Source organism: Hylobates moloch, unplaced genomic scaffold, assembly GCF_009828535.3.
Source record: "Hylobates moloch isolate HMO894 unplaced genomic scaffold, HMol_V3 SCAFFOLD_6, whole genome shotgun sequence".
NCBI classification, from domain to species: domain Eukaryota; kingdom Metazoa; phylum Chordata; class Mammalia; order Primates; family Hylobatidae; genus Hylobates; species Hylobates moloch.
The window spans coordinates 53,302,023-53,321,766 of record NW_026652281.1 but is presented as its reverse complement, the minus strand read 5'-3'; the positions used below and the strand labels follow the sequence as shown (position 1 = coordinate 53,321,766).

At 35.5% G+C, this 19,744-nt stretch overlaps 1 protein-coding gene across 4 annotated transcripts in view; it reads right to left on the bottom strand.

Annotated features, from left to right (window-relative positions):
• MCTP1 (multiple C2 and transmembrane domain containing 1) overlaps positions 1–19,744 on the bottom strand; it is a 591,691-nt gene that overhangs the window by 203,695 nt on the left and 368,252 nt on the right. For 3 of the 4 annotated variants that reach the window (XM_058440711.1, XM_032156816.2, XM_032156817.2), the window contains 2 exons: positions 6,408–6,578; positions 2,881–3,011 (listed from right to left, as the gene is read on the bottom strand). In XM_058440711.1, coding sequence (XP_058296694.1) covers positions 2,881–3,011; positions 6,408–6,578 — 302 coding nt within the window. Of the gene's footprint in view, positions 1–2,880; positions 3,012–6,407; positions 6,579–11,507; positions 11,586–19,744 lie in introns of all 4 variants that reach the window. The other variant, XM_058440710.1, reaches the window with a different exon arrangement.

Genomic DNA, 19,744 nt, shown 5'->3' with positions numbered 1-19,744 from the left:
TGGTCCCAGCTACTCAGGAGGCTGAGGTGGGAGGATCGCTTGAGCCCAGGAGGTGGAGGTTGCAGTGAGCTGAGATCGCACCACTGCACTCCAGCCTGGGCGACAGATCGAGACCCTGTCTTAAAAACAAAAACAAGAATGGAAGTGGGTAATGTTCAGTACTAAAATAGTTTTAACTCTTTGACACTCCAGATTTGCAAGTGGCTCTTTCATTCATAGCCAGTCTTATTTTTATTAAATATTATGAAAGAAACAAACTCTGTTATTGAGTTTGCATTTACAAAATGTATTTTAAAAAATCATTATATATGACCAAAAAATGGAAAGTAAAACAGACAATTATAAACCATAGCATAATAAACTAGTCTATATAGATAATGTAATCCATACAAGTGTTCTCAAATTTGGGACTCAGTTTAGACAGTACCCTTAAAAAATGTTACTAGCCATTGAAGGAATAGTATTACCCTCCATGGCCAACATTAAACTTACAAGCCCCCAGCAAATTTCTAGAATAGTCTCTACTTTCAAAATTAATAGACACAGAATGTTGCAGTGAGAGCTTGCAAAAGAGGACAGATGATTATGATGACAGTTTTATTACTGTTACTTTATCCTGAGTACTCAAATTTAATTGGAAAGTAAGTCAATTGTCTTTGAAACTATTCTAGGAATTAAGTAATTCTATTATAATCTGTATTATCTCCACTGTTTCCACGCAAGCTTCAAATAAATAAAGAAACACAACTTGCCTGATACTTAGATATAATAATATGTTGCTTTTCGGCGGCAGGATGCTTTTAAAGAGCAATTTAACAAACGTCAAGTTAGAGACCTGGAGTTTTCAGTGCTATCTGGATATCAAAAAGATTTGAAATGATGATGCATCATAGTTATTTCCCTTTTCTGCAAAAGGCAACCTTGCTAATTTAGGCGTGTGCAACATGTTTCTATTGTCCATCTTTCAGTATTTCAAAATCCAGCAGTCATTCCTTTCACTGTGTAAACCAGTATAAACCACTACTCCAGAGCTGTCTTGTCTACACCTGTGCTCATTTCACTCTAAAACTTTTGGGCTTAAATTGCTTTCATAGGCAATTAAGTTTGGTATATGACCGAAAATAGACTTCTCTTTTTCAAGCTTCCACAGTATCTGGAACAATCCCTATCATCTTCTATCTAGCGATTTGTCACTGTTTTCTCAAAAATTAGCCAAAATATGAAAAACCTTTAGAAACAAGGTGAAGTGAGATAGTTAGGTCCACCTTTCTGTCAACCATGTCTGCCCTTGAAGAACTCATAATGTTATTAAGTGAGGAAAAGAAAATGATCAGTCCCAATTGGCCTGAGAAATTTTCATAGTTTTTAAATTGGAAAATTCTTACCAAAGGAAAAAAATATAAAAGAACATCTGTCATTATACAAAAAAATAGAAGGAATATGAAGGAATGTAATATATACCTAGAAATATAGGAAGCCAGAATATTTACGGCATAATCTCCATTATTTTACCAAGATAAGGAAGTTTGAATACAAAGAAATAAGGTTGAGGTAGCAAGTTACACATGTCCATCATTCTGATTATCTCGTGGTCACCAAATATAACTAATGTTATTATAACCAAAGAAAATGAATTAATCATTCGAAGAATAGCTACATAGTATCTTCTCGAAAGAGCTCATAGCCTATTGAGGGAGACAGAATCTTAGATATATAATTATAATGAAATGCATTTAATATATTAACAGATGTGGTATATCCCAGAGAGAACAAGATAAAACTTTAAGAAAACTCTGAAAATAGTGTTTTAATTAAGGGGAAAAATGTGCAATAAAGGCCTGTGCTTTCAAAAGGCTTGAAATGTAATGTAGTATTAGATTATGGTGGTGCTTTCCAAGCTCACTTTACAAGTAAAATAGTAAAGTCTACCTGAAGCTCATCTTTGACCTCTCACTATATAATCCTGTGAAGAAAATGATATATATATAACTGCATCATAAAAAAAATCAAGAGATAACTATGTTGCATTGGATACCTGTTCTTACTTTTCTGGAGTATAATTTATTTTACTCTTAGTATGTATAAATTTTCTTCAAGCTGTATGTTTAAAGACTTGGAATTTCATGTAAGCTACAGTGAGGAAAGAATTTTTTTTTTAATTTAAAAAATTAACAAATTCTTCAGTACACCACACTTTACTTCAATATTGGCAGGTTTCAGTGTGTTTTGCTACAAAGACACATATATAACTATCAAAAAATATAAACATAGGCTTTAAATTAAGAAAACATATGATTCAAGTAGTCACTCAAAATAACCTGGACTTTGTGGAAAAATGTCATGTGAGCCTCAGAATACTCCTTTCTTTGCTGTGTTATCAGATTAACATGGATCTGCCTCACTTACATGCTTCCTACACTAATACTTGGGAACTCTTTACAGATTCATGAACTCCAAGGAGATTACAAGTATTCTCTACCTTGCAGGGTGTTGTAGAAAATAATGCATTTTACGGTGACAGTATGCTTTATGAAAATAAATATTATCTTAGATCACTTTACAGACTATGAATATGCTCTTTGTTCCTTTATGTATCTTATATCAGATGAAATTCCTCTTTCTCAACTCCCATAACTTTGACATCTGGAGAAAATTCATGGATATCAAATTCAGATAGCCTGTGTCCATCAACTGGTCAAAACCGCCACCTACTGGTCAGTTTTCGAATCTATTTTTCAGTTCATCCAAGCATTGCCTTACCATGGTAAAGTCCCTTTTCTTCAAAACAGTAAAGATCATTTACAATAACCAGGCTTACAGCAAATATTCTTTTAATAAAAATGCTCTAGGAGTGAACCAAAAATTACAAATTGCACAAACCTGCCAATAAAATCATCCCTTTTCCCAGCATCTTTGTCCCATGCAGTGATATCAATGATTCCTCCTCTTTCTTCATAAAGGTGAAAATCAAATTGTTCCCTCCACTGAGGATTCAACGTTTTTGGCATAATCTGGAAAAAAAATCATTATTGTCATATTGCTAGCAGCTTTTTAAAAAAACTTCAACCTGAGACACTAAATCAAACTTTTGGTACTATAGTATCTAGAAAAGCATGCCGTGTGCTATTTGAAAAAAAGATTACAGAAATAATGGAAATGACTCATTAGATCTCCAGCATCTTTACTGAATAGTATGTGAATGGACTTCAATGGATGTGTCCGGAAAATCACAAGACAGCCTTTGATTATTTTAAATAACAGATAAGATATATAAATTGTATAGGAGAGGTAATAATCTATGAAAGAAATAGCTCACTCAGATACTAGCAATATTTTACATAATCATAGTTAATGCATTAAGATATAACTCATGGTCAGTCATCTCAAAATAAAGGAGAATGAGGATTTTCAGAGTTTTTTTTTTTTTTTTCTTACTTGCCATACACATTGGAATCCTGACTTGAGTACACGAAAAACAGACAATGAATTTCTGTGAGAGCAGGAGAAAAAAGCAAGTAGCTTTTAGGTGGTCAGGCAAACTTTTATCTTAGACTTATAGCACTGATGTAGTATCTCATGTTATAGATGGATAAGCTGAGACCTAGAGTTTAAGTGACACAACTAAGGTCAGTATGTTTTAGCATCTAGACACTAACTCAAAGTCTTTGATTAAAGTTTCAGGACTCTTCCCCCAAAACCACATGCCAAAAATGTCTGTGAAATAATAAATGAATATATATGAGTATATATGTATGTATACATGTATATATATGAGTATATATGTATGTATACATGTATATATGAGTATATATGTATGTATATGCGTGTATACATACAAGTATGTGTGCATACATATATGTATATATACACATATATGTGTATACATGTATGTATGTATACATATATGTGGATATACTCTGTTGCATATACAAGAAATATATCTGAAATGTAATTATGTAACTTCAAGTATTCAGATAAGTCATCTTGTACAGTAGAATCAATGAACAAAGTAACCTATATTGATAGGAATGGAATTGTAAAATTCCATTCACCATTGGGTTAAACAACATTTATATTTGTTTCCTTGTTCTTTCTTTTTAGCAGGAAGGCATGCAGTGGCCTTTTCTCTTTTTAATGTATGGCTAGACAGATCTTCAGATGTAAAGTTTGAAAGCAATGAAGTATGTTATATGCAAAGGTAATGCAAATGAATCACAATTTTTAAAGTTCATAATCTGAAATTAATCAGCAATAGATCAAGGAAAGAAAGAGCAAAGAGAGACACATGTCCATTGCTGGGTTTCATATTTCATACCTAAAGAGCAGAACTATAAAAATAAGTAATGTTTTTAGCCTATTAGAACATGGAAATGGTGCTAACTAAGAAAGGACAAGATAGAAGTGGTCATAGGTACCTATTTTTGGAATCAGTAGCTACTTTAATATATGTTATTAAGCCCCATGGCAGAAAAAAAAATGGCACTCAGCGAAGGCTATGATAATTTAAATGTCTTATTATCAGGCTCAGATGAACTCCTATGGTATTTTGGGCTGTGGTCTGTCTTTACTTATCTGGCCTTAAACAGACTAAATTTTCAGTTTTCTTTTTTAGGATTGCCTTCCCTATATGATTTCCTTCAGGTCAGAAATAATGCCTTCCCTTTCCATGTGGACACTCCAATCAGCCTGCTAGCAATACTCACTGCCTGCTAATGATGGGTTCTGTGATATTTTTAACTACCTTAAGTACTAGTGAAAACTTCCTGGGCTGGAAGGGACCTAAGCAGGCTGTTTATCAAAAATCTATAGAAATTATGACACTAAGGTGAATAAACGCCTATTGGAATGGAATGTGATCTTTAATACAAGACGGATATGATCAGTTGTCCTAAGCTGTCTATGAATAACAGCTGTAAAAACTGACCAATAAAGAGGACATAGTTCATTACAACAGAGATAAGATGATATGGTTTGGCTCTGTGTATCCACCGAAATCTCATGTCATATTGTAATCACCACACGTTGGAGGAGGGACCTAGTGGGAGATGATTGAATCATGGGGGCAGACTTCCCCCTTGCTCTTCTCATGATAGTGAATGTGTTCTCACAACATCTGGTTGTTTAAAAGTGTGTGGCGCTTCCCTTTTCACTCTCTCTTGCTCTGCCATAGAAAGACATGCTTGATTCCACTTTGCCTTCTGTCATGATTATAAGTTTCCTGAGGCCTCCCAGCCATGCTTCCTGTACAGCTTGCAGAACTGTAAGTCAGTTAAACCTCTTTTCTTCATAAGTTACCCAGTCTCAGGTAGTTCTTTATAGAAGTGTGAGAATGAACTAATACATAAGACATGTGCCAAAAATATAGTTATGACTACTAGACCCTTATTCATTATTACTTACATCACTAATATTATTAATATATTATTACTACGAATATAATTGATACTATATGATATATTTCCTACTACTGTTGTTACTCTTCCTCTTCTGCTATTTTTGTTTGCTGAGTGATTATGGACAAGGCAGTATTCTAAGCCCTTTAAATGCATAACATATATTCATTCAATCTCAGTAACTTGGTTAGGTAGGCATTATTTTAACTCTCATTTTTACAGATGGGAAAAGATATGGAGAGACAAAGTAACTTGTTCTAATAAATTTTAAAATTTGCTATTGGCATTAGTACAAGTCAGGTTGGATAAAGTGTCTAAGAGTAACGTACAAATATTTTTATAGAATGTAAAATAATGCTATTTGTAATACTGATATTAGCACTAGTTGTAATAATGTTAAAAGCTAGACTCTTGGGAGGCCAAGGTGGGTGGATCATGAGGTCAGGAGATCAAGACCATCCTGGCCAACATGGTGAAACCATGTCTCTACTAAAAATACAAAAATTAGCTGGGCGTGGTGGCGTACACCTGTAGTCCCAGCTACTCGGGAGGCTGAGACAGGAGAATTGCTTGAACCTGGGGGTGGAGGTTGCAGTGAGCCAAGATCATGCCACTGCACTCTACACTGCAGCCTGCTGACAGACTGAGACTCCATTAAAAAAAAAAAAAAAAAAAGCCACACTCTGAGTACTTTATGTGCCAGGTATCAACTATGTGTTTTCTGGGTGGCTGTTATTGTTTTAATCCTCAGGGCTATGCCAAGAGATAGTTCCAACTATTATTCCTATGTTGTAGATGAAGAAATTGGGACATAGACAAGTAGTTTACGCGAGGTCACCTAGTACATAAATTTAAAAATGCTATACAATTATTGGTCTTGTTTTCTGACACAGTGTTCAAAAAAGTTTGTTAAGCATTTAAAAAATTATCTAGTGGTTTCACCTCCTAAAGCAGGGCTATTAACCAACCAATGCCTTCCAAATATTGACAGGAACACAATAGAGATATGGTTACCTTGCTCTTGTACTTCTGATGCCCAAGCCGGAACTTCACGTAGGGGTCGCTCAACCCATTGGAATCCATGGCCTTCAGGTCTCTCCCTTCAATCAAGGTGATGCTGACTATTCCTCTCCAAAGATGCGATTTTCTGTGTAGGTCTGAGAGGCGTAAACTTTGGGTCTGAAACTTTTGGCAAATGAAAATTGAGTTAGGTTACTGTGTTTTGAACCCAAATACCTCATTTTGGCATTACCTTTTCTCCTGTTATGATTCTTTGAAAAATAAAGGATAGGCAATTATAATTTTTTAAACTAAAAATAATTATGAATTATTAATTGTTTAATTATAAAATTAATAAATTATGAAATTATCATCTCATGATAAATTTGTTGTGTAAAAGAGTTGAGTGTTCAAAATACAGTCTAGCTTTTCAATTCTTAAGATTACAAGATGTAGATACTTCAAGAATATCAGAGAATATTTGCATGTGTGCCAAATAGGCTTACACCAAAATATGTATACAATAAATGTTAGAAATATCAAAGGCCTCGTTCATACTGTGGTATTTAATTTTTAAACTATTTATGGTTTTTGAAGATCTCTTTGTTTATGTTATAAATATATTTTACAGGTGGTTTTTAATTGTAAGATTAGTTGCAAGTTCTATTCGGATAGTTTAAAAATTTCTTTCTTGCCACATTTGGAGATTATTGAGCTTCAGATTGTTAAAGGACAATTTAAGTTACCACAAAATAGAAAACAAAATCAATAAGCCCATCTAAGATGTCTTGCTTATACCTAAAATTTTCATTACAAATATTTAAAACTTTTAAAGTTACACATGTGATTTATATTGGCAAGTATGTTCCTGGATTTATTTTACATTTTAGTATCTGAACATTTTCTTTAATTACTTTTATTATTCTTTTATTTTCTTTTTTTTTAGAAACAGAGTCTTGCTCTGTCACCCAGGCTGGAGTGCAGGGGTATGGTCATAGCTCACTGTAACCTCAAACTCCTGGGCTCAAGTGATCCTCCCAAGTAGCTGGGACAACAGGCATGCACCACTGCACCCAGCTAATTTTTTTTATTTTTATCTTGTTTGTTTTGCTTTTAGAGAAAAGATCTTGCTTGGTCGACCAGGTTGGAGTGCAGTGGTGTGATCATAGCTCACTGCAGCTTTGAACTCCTAGCTCCAAGTGATCCTCCTGCCTCAGCCTCCCAAAGTGCTGGGATTACAGGCATAAGCCACCACACCTGGCTTAGACTTTTATTAAAATTTGCAAGTCTACTAAAAATGGCCATATAATCTCTTTAAACTAAAAAGGACATAAAACAAGCCGTAGAAAGTAACTAAATGTGAAAACATTTTCGATCTGGATTCAGCATCAAGCAGTACTATAAAAATAGTTTCTTTCATATTATCAAAAGTGTTTTTCCTACTTATAGTCATATCATAAAGAAATTCAACATTCCTCGCAACCTCAAAGTACACTTCTAAATTATGGATTAGCACTACTTTCTACCTGATCCCTTCTACGTTAAATGTTACACAGTTACAGTCTATTTTACATAACTCTGACTCCCACTTCAACTTCCTATCTTTTTCCACACCACTGCAACGCCACAGGTATTTTTATCATCATCATCAAAAGTCATGCATTTCAGAGTGCTTCTATTAGGAAAATGAAAACTATATTCTTCAAAAGATAATACTTCTAATATTTGAACATTTCAATGAAAATCTTTCAAAATCACATTGCATATTTTCCTGCCTTGTTGAACACAGCACATTTTGAACCTTGCCTGGTGGCTCTGCCCTACGAATATCAATTCAGGCTTTTGTCTACATACTCTTCATCCCTGTGAGCTTCAAGAGCAGCATTCAAATGTGTTCTGAAGTGTAATGGAGAATTCATGGAGCACCTGCAAGTTCTGCAGAACTCCATGCCCACTTCAGCTGGAGCCCCTCTGCTCCTGTCTGTTCTATATATTGGGTTTCCGCATTAGATTTTGTCGAACAGAGGACTTCTCAGATGAAAGTAATTGTTTAGAATCTGTTGCACCCAGTTATGCCCAAGGTCTTTGTTCTAAGATTTCATGCAACTTATTATTATATAACCCAGCTGTAGATTTTGGTGTATGACTGGTTTAACCACTTCTGCTGCTGTTGAGACTGCCTCTAACAGCAGACTCCAGAGAATTGGGTTTTAAACTTTGGATTGGAAACTTTTTTTAAGGAATATGAGTAGCAAAGAAGGAACCAAAGAAAACAAATGTTGTAGCAAGCAAGAAGAAGTAATTATTTTAGCAAAGATCAAGGAGTTAATAGCTGCCAACTTACATAGAGCTTTAGAATTTAAAAGTGTACATATCTACATTACAACATTTGGTTCCCATGAAAACCCCATGAGGTCAGAAGGCAGGGCATCTTAGCCCCATTTTACTGATGGGACTCAGAGTGGTTGCGCTTATAAATGGTAGATATGTGACTAGAACCCCAATATTTCTCATCTTTATTCCTGAGCTTCCCCAATACAAATGTTTAGGGTGGAGATTCTCTCATAGGTTAAAAGGTAATCATGATTTAAACAAAATATTTCCAAAGGGTACTCTCCACTTAAGTGGCGAGCACATGGCTAATTCATGAAATTGCCGTTTACTTTTCTATTATATGACCACATGTGTTTATATTTATAATATTTCAGCTTGTTGAAGAATATACTCAATGCCATTTTTCTATGTGCTATCTAGAAGCAGTCAAATAGTAGCTGGGTACAAGCTAGTTTGCACAGTGTCTTCAATTAGCAATGTGAAGTAAGTTTCTTTAATAGTGCCATGTCTAAAATAGTGCCTTCCTTGCTTGCTCCTCCTTTCATTTTGTTTTGTTTTGTTTTGTTTTTAAACATGAGAACATGAACTTGGCTTACAGAGTGAGGGGGAGAAAAGCCATTTTCACTCTGTAAGTCAAGTTCGTGTTCTCATGTAAAGCTCACTGGAGGAGAAAAGATTCCATTTTCCATGGGGTCCTTTATGCTTTCACAGAAATAAAATGAATATAATAGAGACTTTACCTACTGCCATTAGTTACTGTGAAATGCTTTTCCATAACCCAGAAGTACATTTCCAAAACAACTTGGGGAGCTAAGTGGGAGGAAGAAGGAGAACATTTCTTCATAAAAACAGGGCTAATGGGTATGGTAATTATGGGGACCTGCACATAAGGCTAAGAAGAAGAAATTTAAAAAGTCTCAAAGATATTCTAATCAGATATTTTTTAAGTGATGTTTTCTTCTTCAATAATTTTTGTTCAAAATGGTACTTCTCTACAAAGAAACTCCATAATTGAACTGTAGATTTTATTGAGCAACTGCATAGTCATGAAACTGTTAAATATTTAGTCTATGCTTGAAGAAGTGAGACTTGAAATAAAATTACAGGTAAAGGTAACAGGTATAGACATAGGCTACCAATAGCAGAAAAGATAAGATGTAACATAAATGTTCACTCACATCTTCCTAGCAATTTCTGGCTAAATGCTTGGGCATGTTTCTCCCTCTCTGGGACTCAGTTTTCTTATGTTTGATTTTTCAAGACTGTACTTCAGGGCCCCAAGTGTACTGACAACACTTTGCTGTGTGTATCTACGGGTGGGGGGGAGGTTGTGTGTTCAGGGGCCTACAGAGAAAGAAGTACACTCCATAAACAATGAAAATTTAGCTTGCTCAAGATAGTCATTTATTACTTTTACTGATTTTCAAAATCAAAGTTCTGGGGAGCTCATTGAAGGGGTGGAGATGGGCAGAATACCAAGGCAAAAAGAAACTTTGCAAACTATGAAATTCTGATGCTCTCCAAGGTAATTTCTGAGTCACTTGCTGCTCTGTTTAAAAAGTTTCCTTCCTCTGTATAGCAAATCTCTCAAATATGCGGTCCACAGACCAGTGGCATTGATGTCACCTGGGAACTTTTTAGACACTCAAATCCTCTGACCCCATCCAGACTAACAGCATCAGAAACTCTAGGAGTGGAGCGAGGCATTCTGGTTTAACCAGCCCACCAGGTGATTCTCATACACACTCAAGGGTAAGAATCCTTGCTTTGAAAGTTATGTGGTGCATGCGCACTGGCTTCTCTATGTTCTTATAACTAGTAATACAATTGTAGACATTAACGTGAACATTATTTATGCTATTTAAAGTCCTTTTTTCGTCCTGCTTCTAAATTTACTGATTAGGGAAGCATATTGGTCTAGATATTTAGAGTATTTAAAAAGAGAAGTAGGACCCTACTGAACAATTATGAAAAGCTGTGCTTCTTTTCTTCCCTTATTATTTTTTTCTCATAAACATATCTAAATAACACATATTTATTGAAGTGTTGATAGTCCACCAAAATCACTTATTGAGCACCTAAAGGACAAGGAGTATTAAACAAATCCAAGATATCACTCAATAAAATTTGCATATTGCAGCTGGTACTTAGTTTTCTAAGGTAATGCTCTCAACTAGGTCCTTATTGAATTAGAATTCTTGTTGAGGAGGACAAGAAAAAAGGCAGGAAGAACAAAAAGAAAAAAAAAACAACCTTGTTCTTCAAAGCAAAGAACAAAAACAAAGCCCTTAAAAGGAAGGAATAATCTTTGAACTTGTAAGGTAGTTGTTCTCAAATTCTAGCAGTCAATTTACTGAAATTGCGTGATTCTCTGAGATGTGATTCAGTTCTTATGGAGTACAGCTGAGTCTGTAGTTCAGCATGTGCCCCATGTGATTCTCATACATCCAAAGTTTAAGATCCACTTTCATAAGGAATATTCATCCAAGTTCATAATTAATAAAGAATATCAAGACACCAGGTAACAATACAGATTTCAAAGTCTGACGCAGTTAGTCCATAACAAGTATCTTTAGTAAGATTTTAGAACAAATGAGCTGGAAACGTAAAGAAAGTGTTAGTTATATTATTCCTTGAAAAAAATTAAGATTACAATTCCTTTTCATATGTACAAAATAGGTTAGTATAGGGAATGGGTTTTCAGTACAGTAAGTTGGCTCTCAGAAATCCCAGCTCATGCAAGCTCAGAAAAAAATAGATGAACTGAATGGTTGAACTTACTTGTATATTTTTGCAATAAGGATTCTGAAGCTCTGCTCTGCAGAAGCCCAGGACAGGAAGAGCTGGCCTGCCGCATGTCTGGATGGAAATGAATGATCAGAGCTGTATGGGGAAGCTTTGTACCATTCTCAACCCCTCATTTTGATCAGCAGTTTGAATTACTCTTCAGAAAACATTATTTGATAAAATTTGTATTTGCTTCTCAAGTCACAGTCAGAAAATGTCTTATAGCACAATGAAGATAAATGTCAATGCAACTCTAAATTTCCAGCCACTATTTTCTTTAGTAGAATGATGCTGCAGTGGTCAAGGAAATGAAGCCCAGAGATTATATGGTAATAGAGCCTAATTAAGTGATTTCAGGTTTTTGTTAATAGGTGCATCGGAGAAAATAACTATAGCAAGAGAAATCATGGAAAGAATAATTGTTTCCAAGTCTGCTGCTTCAAAATGTCAGAATAGTGATAAGCTTTCAGAAAAATAAATGTGATATGAATAGGCAACAACTAAGATCGTATTAACCTTGCATCCCACATGTAAATCTTTTGCAATGATTAAAGAAGTATCTCTAAACTAATAGGGAAATTTTGTCCCACATGACACCTCCCTTTTCTGCCTTTGCTACAAAAAAGTAACCCAAAGATCCCTTCACTACCAAGACCAAGAGTAGCAAGAGATGGATTAAGAAAGATATAGCTGAACAAGAACTCCTGGGGGGAAATGATCATGGTGGGACTGAAAGTTTATATTACAGGTCTTCTGGAGCAGTTAAATAAAGTTTCTTAACAATAGTATTATGATGAGATTAGAGTCATCAGCCTTAATAACATCAACAGAGAAGACTGGATTAGGGCAGTCGGAAAGGTGGGTTAAGTCACACAGAAAGAAAGGAAATTTATTGTGCAGCTATTACATGCTGCTGTTTTCACGCTCCAGTGTTTTTCATGACAGGAATCTTATTTTAAGGTAAATAAACAGGCACAGAGAAGATAAGTACCCCACTCAAAGCCAAATGACTAGAGATTGGCAAGGCTGAGATTTGAATCTAGAGTTGCTGAGACCTAATCCATGATTTCCACCCCCCACCCACCTATATTTCCCTTTTTTTGACAGAGACTAAGAAATTCATGGTACAACAAAAGAAATTAATTGGTACAGGAGTTTTCAAAATACTTTGCTTGTCACTTAGGTGAAATGTATCCTTGGTTATAGATTATTGAGAAATGCTAATCGAGGGATTAGAGGAAGTAAGAGTAGGCGGGTGGTAATAACCCTAGCATATGTTATTCACTTTACTCTATAATAAATTATAGTTTAATGTCTACTAGTAAGGTGGTGAAGTCATAGAATCTAGCATATACATTGGGAGCATTTCTATATTCCAGTTCTAGTTAAAAAAGTTTAGTAATTCCATTCCTTGAAAAGGTGGATTACTAACAATGAGATATTTTGTTTTTCTAGATATTGATTTAAAAATAGATCAAAATAAAAAAATCGATTTAGACTTAATATGAGACTAAGGGAACACAGTTAAACCAATCCCCTTCCCTGATAGGTACAAATAATCCTTGGCTTTTGTTATCCTGGATTTTATTACCTGTGTACAACCTAATCCTTCCAAATGAGACCCAGACACTGAAACGGGGAGTGAAAGACATTGCTTATGTGTTTACAATAAGCCATGTGTGGAATCAGCTCTTTCTTCTATTTTCAGCACAGGGTGCATGTGCTTTTATTTAATCAAATGATCCCCAAGACACTACAAAGAAAAGATAATAACAGCCCAGAATGACTGTTTTGTGCTGCAAAGACGAGTGTGGAGCAATTAGCTCAATCCCAGGCAAAGGCCTGTTCTATCTTTTGCTTTTCCTGCTGAGTTTATTCCAGTGAATTGCACCTGGATGATGAAGTCCAACAAGTGCATTTGTTCTGCCATCCATCCATCCTCTCAAGGTAGGATTGCTTTTACAGAAAACTGTCCCGGTGCTTTGTGCAGCCCAGTCTGAAGTGTCTCATCTTATAATAAAGCTTTGATCCTTTTTTTCTTAGCAGATGATTTACTGGCACCATAAGCCTTAGCGAAATTCTGCTGGTTTTTAATCCTTAAACTTTCTTTTGTATTTCCATTGCTTCTTGATAGAATTTATGGTGCCAGGAAGTTCTTTAGTTTACTTAAGACGTTTTAACTATCCTCTCTAACTTTAATTGTGCCAACAAAATTTTAAAGCTTTTACTACGTTTGTTCGAAAATACATACAAATAGAAAATCATCACATATATTATAATCTTTTTGGCTTGCTGAAATAATCTACAAATTTCTAGCAATAATATGGGAAAGGAATAATAGTCTTGGGCCTGCCTTACAGAGACCTGTTTTTTTTTTTTTTTGAGACTGTTAATTAAAAGTTATACATATTTTTGAGTATAAATAACATCATATTTAAAAATGGAGATAATTCCTGAACTCATCTTGGGTGGATGTTACCTATGGTTGAATTGTTCAGCATGTAAGTGCTTCAGCACAGGATTCCATTCTTGTTTTAAAAAGTCAACCAGGCCGCGCGCGGTGGCTCACACCTGTAATCCCAGCACTTTGGGAGGCCTAGGTGGGCAGATCACGAGGTCAGGAGATTGAGACCATCCTGGCTAACACATGAAACCCCGTCTCTACTAAAAATACAAAAAAATTAGCCAGGCATGGTGGCGGGCGCCTGTAGTCCCAGCTACTCGGGAGGCTGAGGCAGGAGAATGGCATGAACCCAGGAGGCGAAGCTTGCAGTGAGCCAAGATCGCGCCACTGCACTCCAGCCCGGGCGACAGAGCGAGACTCTGTCTCAAAATAAATAAATAAATAAATAATAATAATATAAAGTCAATAACTCTTCTCCTTAACCTTCAGTCTTCCTTCAGACACACTTTTGCTTGACCTGACCAGAAGGCGGTACTCTGACATAACTTCTAAATTGCTTTGTATTTTTCTATGTACTCTTCTTTGCTCATTGTGGCCCTTTTCTTGATTTTCATATGAAGTATCTTGGCACGTTCCAGACTTTTCCACTTAAAAAATATTTAAATTTCTCTTTGATTCACTGCAATGTTCTTGTAAGGTGGTTTGTTCAATTAACTCTTTTATCAGAGTCTGTAAGTCCACTCAATGAAGAGAACTAAAAAGAAACTTAAGCATGCTAAACATTTGAACACACCGCACTAAGTTACCACCTTTAAGTGGGAAGTTAGTCTTTAATACAATTTTTACTTAATGTGACTCACATAATTTTTATTGTTTTCATGAGAAACATGGTAACTGTCATATCCACTGCTTAATATTTTTTATCGTAAGATAGTGTTTTGATGAATAACAAATGTTATGCTTTCGGATAATTAGACTATCCCTGTACACAGTCTTTTCTTCCAGGAAAATTAAGATATAGCAAGTAGCACTGATGTTCCAGCTGAGCAAGTTTTTACTAGGATGTAGTTTCACTCAGTGTAAATCAGTTGCTATCTCTTGGACACATGTATTGATCTGTATAAATCCTGAGAGGAATTTATTTTATTGTAATTTTATTTTATTTTATTTATTTTAAATCACATCCTGCTTAACCCACAAAGTGTATGTATACTCTTCATGCAAGATTTTATCTATTTAGATATTTTGCATATCTGAAAATGTCCCTGGGTAACCTCCTTTCATATACATCTCCTCTAAAAGCTCATTAGAATAACAATATTGCTTGGGTAAAGAGCAGTGGGGTCAGTTAGTTACCAGAGTGACCTTTGAATGTGACTATGGAAAATAATACTCAACCAAAGTAGACTTGGTCACTGATTTTCCGATTTTGTAAATGGCATATCAGACACAGCAATCTCATGGCTCTTAAACACATCCATCCATTGGTGGCTAACACAGCTACAGAAGAAAAGGGTCAAATAATGCAAGAAGAATTTGAAAGAGTGTCAATAAAAATAACAGGCTAAGGCACAGCTTTATTTATACAAGGTATCTTTATTCATCATAAACTCAAAGAGGGACTCTACTGCTGTAAGTTCTTCAAAACATTTATTTGTATGGCATTCAGAGAAAGAGAAATATTGTTTCTGATCATGCCATCTGGGTACCTCAAGGCAATGACATCAGTTTGATGGGCCTTACTTTCCTCATTGGTAAAACAGATGACCCCTAAAGGTTATGCCTATATGACTCAATTCATTTGTCAACTCTTTATTGTCATAGGCCCAGAGAAGACATTACCACCGCACCTTGGATACAAGAAAGCTTGTTTATTTTTAAACTTGCACATTTGTTATTCTAGGATCAAAGAGTTCAAGAGATTGAGAAAGGTTATTAAAGAATATTTGAGGATGAACACAACCAAATGGAAAGTACTGATAAGTGGAAAACTTGGAAGTAGCAAAGAAGATCTTGAGAGAGCCACTTGAAAGGGAAACACTTGAAAAAGCATTATGAAGTTGGTTCTGGTGACAAATCTTCATTCACAATGACCAGTGTGCATATTTGCTGCACATAGAACAAGCTCAACCCAGAACACCCCCAAATTCTACTCTCAAATAAGTGGGCCATGTATATTCCCTTTTTTTTTTTTGAAACGGAGTTTTGCTCTTGTTGCCCAGGCTGGCGTGCAATGGCGTGATCTCAGCTCACTACAACCTCCTCCTCCTGGGTTCAAGCAATTCTCCTGCCTCAGCCTCCCGAGTAGCTGGGATTACATGCATGTGCCACCATGTCTGGCTAATTTTTTGTATTTAGTAGAGACGGGGCTTTGCCATGTTAGTCAGGCTGGTCTCCAATTCCTGACCTCAGGTGATCCACCCGCCTCAGCCTCCCAAAGTGCTGGGATTACAGGCGTGAGCCACCAGGCCCGGCCAGTGAAATAATTTTTGGAGAAAGCCATTATCCATTTAAAGTCATAGAACAATTTAAAAGCACTCATCCTGTGTGTTCCTGGACAATGCATAAACATAAAAGAGGAATTATTATTTCAGCAAAGTACAGAGTAACTTCAGTGAAGGCAGCCATACAGTAGAAATGAAAAGGGTATAATTTCTAAAATAAGCTCACAACAATAAAAAGCTGCAAAAAAAAACGTGTGTGTGCATTCGAGCTGGTAAGGATGAATAAATGTGGCGTATACTTGCTCACTGGTCAACACATGACTTAATCTGGTACCTGCCATTCTACTTAAGAGACACTACAACAAATATTAAAATTCTAAAGAAAAAAAGGTAGTTTTCAATAATGAACAGTTTGAGAGTCAAGAAAGGAAAATGGCCAAGCCCTAAGAGTGTAGCATTTTCATTGCAATATCTACTGTTGCATTAAGCATATACCAAGTGTGAATTTTCAAAGAAAGAGGAACATTCTTAAAGGTAAAGCAGTAAGTGCATTAGTAATAAATTGTGCTGTGCATAATGCAGAATTAGAGCAGAGAAAAAAATGGACGGTCATTATGGTTTAATCATCAAAGAGTAAGATAAATTGCAATGACATTTAAAACAAATTATCTGTGAATCATCATTTTTTCTTTATTTAAATCAAGTGTTACTGTTTTCTAAATTATAGGATTTCTTTTCAAAGAAAGAGCACTGATTAGTATATATCTAGGACAGAGTTATAGTATAGATCACTGTAACAGAAGTAAATATTTTTCTCAAACAGAAATGGAGCAGAAAATTCTAATCTCATTTTACAAGACAGGAAAGAAAGAGCCTTCATGGACCTTCTAGATGGCACTGTTATATTCCTGGAGAGTCCTTGGGACTCTAGCTTCTCAGAATTTGGAATAAACTTGGTTTCATAAAATGACTTCAAAGAAATATGTTCAATTTATGAAGTTCTTAATTTTTACAAGTGTAGAAATAAAAGTTAATTACCTAGATGACTTAGAAGATAATAAAGAAGGGAAATGAATACATCTATCTGGAAGCCTATCTTAAAAAGTGAAACTCTTAGTTGCCATGCAACTTTCAAAATTGCTATCCAAAACCAAAAATCAAGAATATTAACAAAAAGGATTGACATTACCCTCCAAAAGAGAGACTTCACAGAGAAATAAGATCCAACCACTTCATTTTCTGAAAGTTCCTAAAAACAAACAAATATTTAGCTACATTTTGAGATGTTTTTGAGAATAATTAGTATTGTAAATACAAACAAAATCAAAGCAAATAAAAAATCAAAAATTATATATCCTAAAGATACTTGGGATATTTAGAAACTGTAAGTTTTCTTCCCTTGAGTAAATTAAAATTTTTGTGGTAGTAAAGTTTAGAGAGGATTATTTCTGTAATTTTTTGAGTCCACTTACCTTTTTATTCTTAAGTATTCATTAATATATTTTAGAGTCTGATGGTTTATTATAGAAAGTAGACTGTTTAAGCATATTTTATTTTATTTTATTTTATTTTTTTTGAGACAGAGTCTCGCTCTGTCGCCCAGGCTGGAGTGCAGTGGCGCAATCTCGGCTCACTGCAAGCTCCGCCTCCCGGGTTCACGCCATTCTCCCGCCTCAGCCTCTCTGAGTAGCTGGGACTACAGGCGCCCACCACCAGGCCCGGATAATTTTTTTTTTTTTTTTTTTTGTATTTTTAGTAGAGACGGGGTTTCACCGTGGTCTCGATCTCCTGATCTTGTGATCCGCCCGCCTCGGCCTCCCAAAGTGCTGGGATTACAAGCGTGAGCCACCGCGCCCGGCCCATATTTTAATGTTTTAAAGTAAAGCAGATATTTATTCCTTTTAACAAAACAATTACGTTAACCATTGAACTTCAGAGCATTTTTAAAGAATGATTGCAGAAGTCTTATTTATAAACATGCACCTAGTCAAATTTGGTTTACATTTTTACAAAAAATTCCAAATTTTATAATACAATTAACAAATATAATAAGTGACTTAGTTAACTGAAGTTCCCGGACGATAATTTTAAAAAGGAGTGAATACTGAGAGAGTTGGCTATTGCACTAAAAGCAATGCAATGGATTCAAGTAGAATGGTTTATTACTTAATCCTCAGATTTTTATAAAGGAAACCAATTCAACTTTGGGAAATAAAAAAATAGCTATCCATTTTTAAATAGAATATCTAAATTACAGTCTTCCCTTAAATGTTAAAGCTTTGCATTCTGTCTCTAGGTGTCAGTTATGATGAAGTTTCAGGAAACTGATGACAGTTATGGGAAAGCATCAATAGTTGACACTGTGATAAAGAGGAAGCACTTTTGCAACTTCCTTGATTATTCTATGATTTTGTGTCAGCAATTAAGATTTTGGAGGCGAGGTGGGAATTTTAATGATCAAGATTTTGAACTTCGGTTTCTCTTTTAAAATTTGAGAAATAAAAATATTAGCCAGATTTAGATCCACTGAAGTCCCCAGGCTGTGCTTTTCAAGCCATGTTTAATTACTTCCGTCATTCATCAGCTAAAATTTATATTTCATTTTACAACCCATGTTCTCATGTAAATTTAGGTCTTTATTTCAGAGGAAACAATTTAATTTTCTTGTGGACCCCTGTGCCATTTACAACAGACCAGCCAAAGCCTTCCTTTCACTAGAGTCTAATGATAACAACGACCACAACAACAATAATAAAGCACCTGGCCTTACAAAATGAGTCCTAAACAGAAGTGGTGATTTTATTACAGAGAACAAGAAAAATAGCATAAATTATTCATGAATTCCAGAGAAAACTTATCTTAAAGCATAATTGTAGATATTTAGTTACGCTTCAGTCTTCATCAAGACAAGAGGCTAAGTGAGGCAAAGTGACTTTTTTTTTTTTTTTTTTTTGAGGCGGAGTCTCACTCTGTTGCCCAGGCTAGAGTGCAGTGGGGGGATCTCGGCTCACTGCAAGCTCCGCCTCCGGGTTCACACCATTCTCCCGCCTCAGCCTCCCAAGTAGCTGGGACTACAGGTGCCCGCCACCACGCCTGGCTAATTATTTGTATTTTTTAGTAGAGACGGGTTTCACTGTGTTAGCCAGAATGGTCTTGATCTCCTGACCTCGTGATCCACCCGCCTTGGCCTCCCAAAGTGCTGGGATTACAGGCGTGAGCCACTGCTCCCGGCCAAAGTGACATTTTAAAATTGCTAAAAGTATAAAGTACCAGCAAAGGGAAACAGAACAAAAAACAGAAATATCAATTGATAATGCAAAATTATTGAAGTTATTCTGAAAGATGAATTGTTAAACTGTTTCCACCAAGATTTCTAATTTATA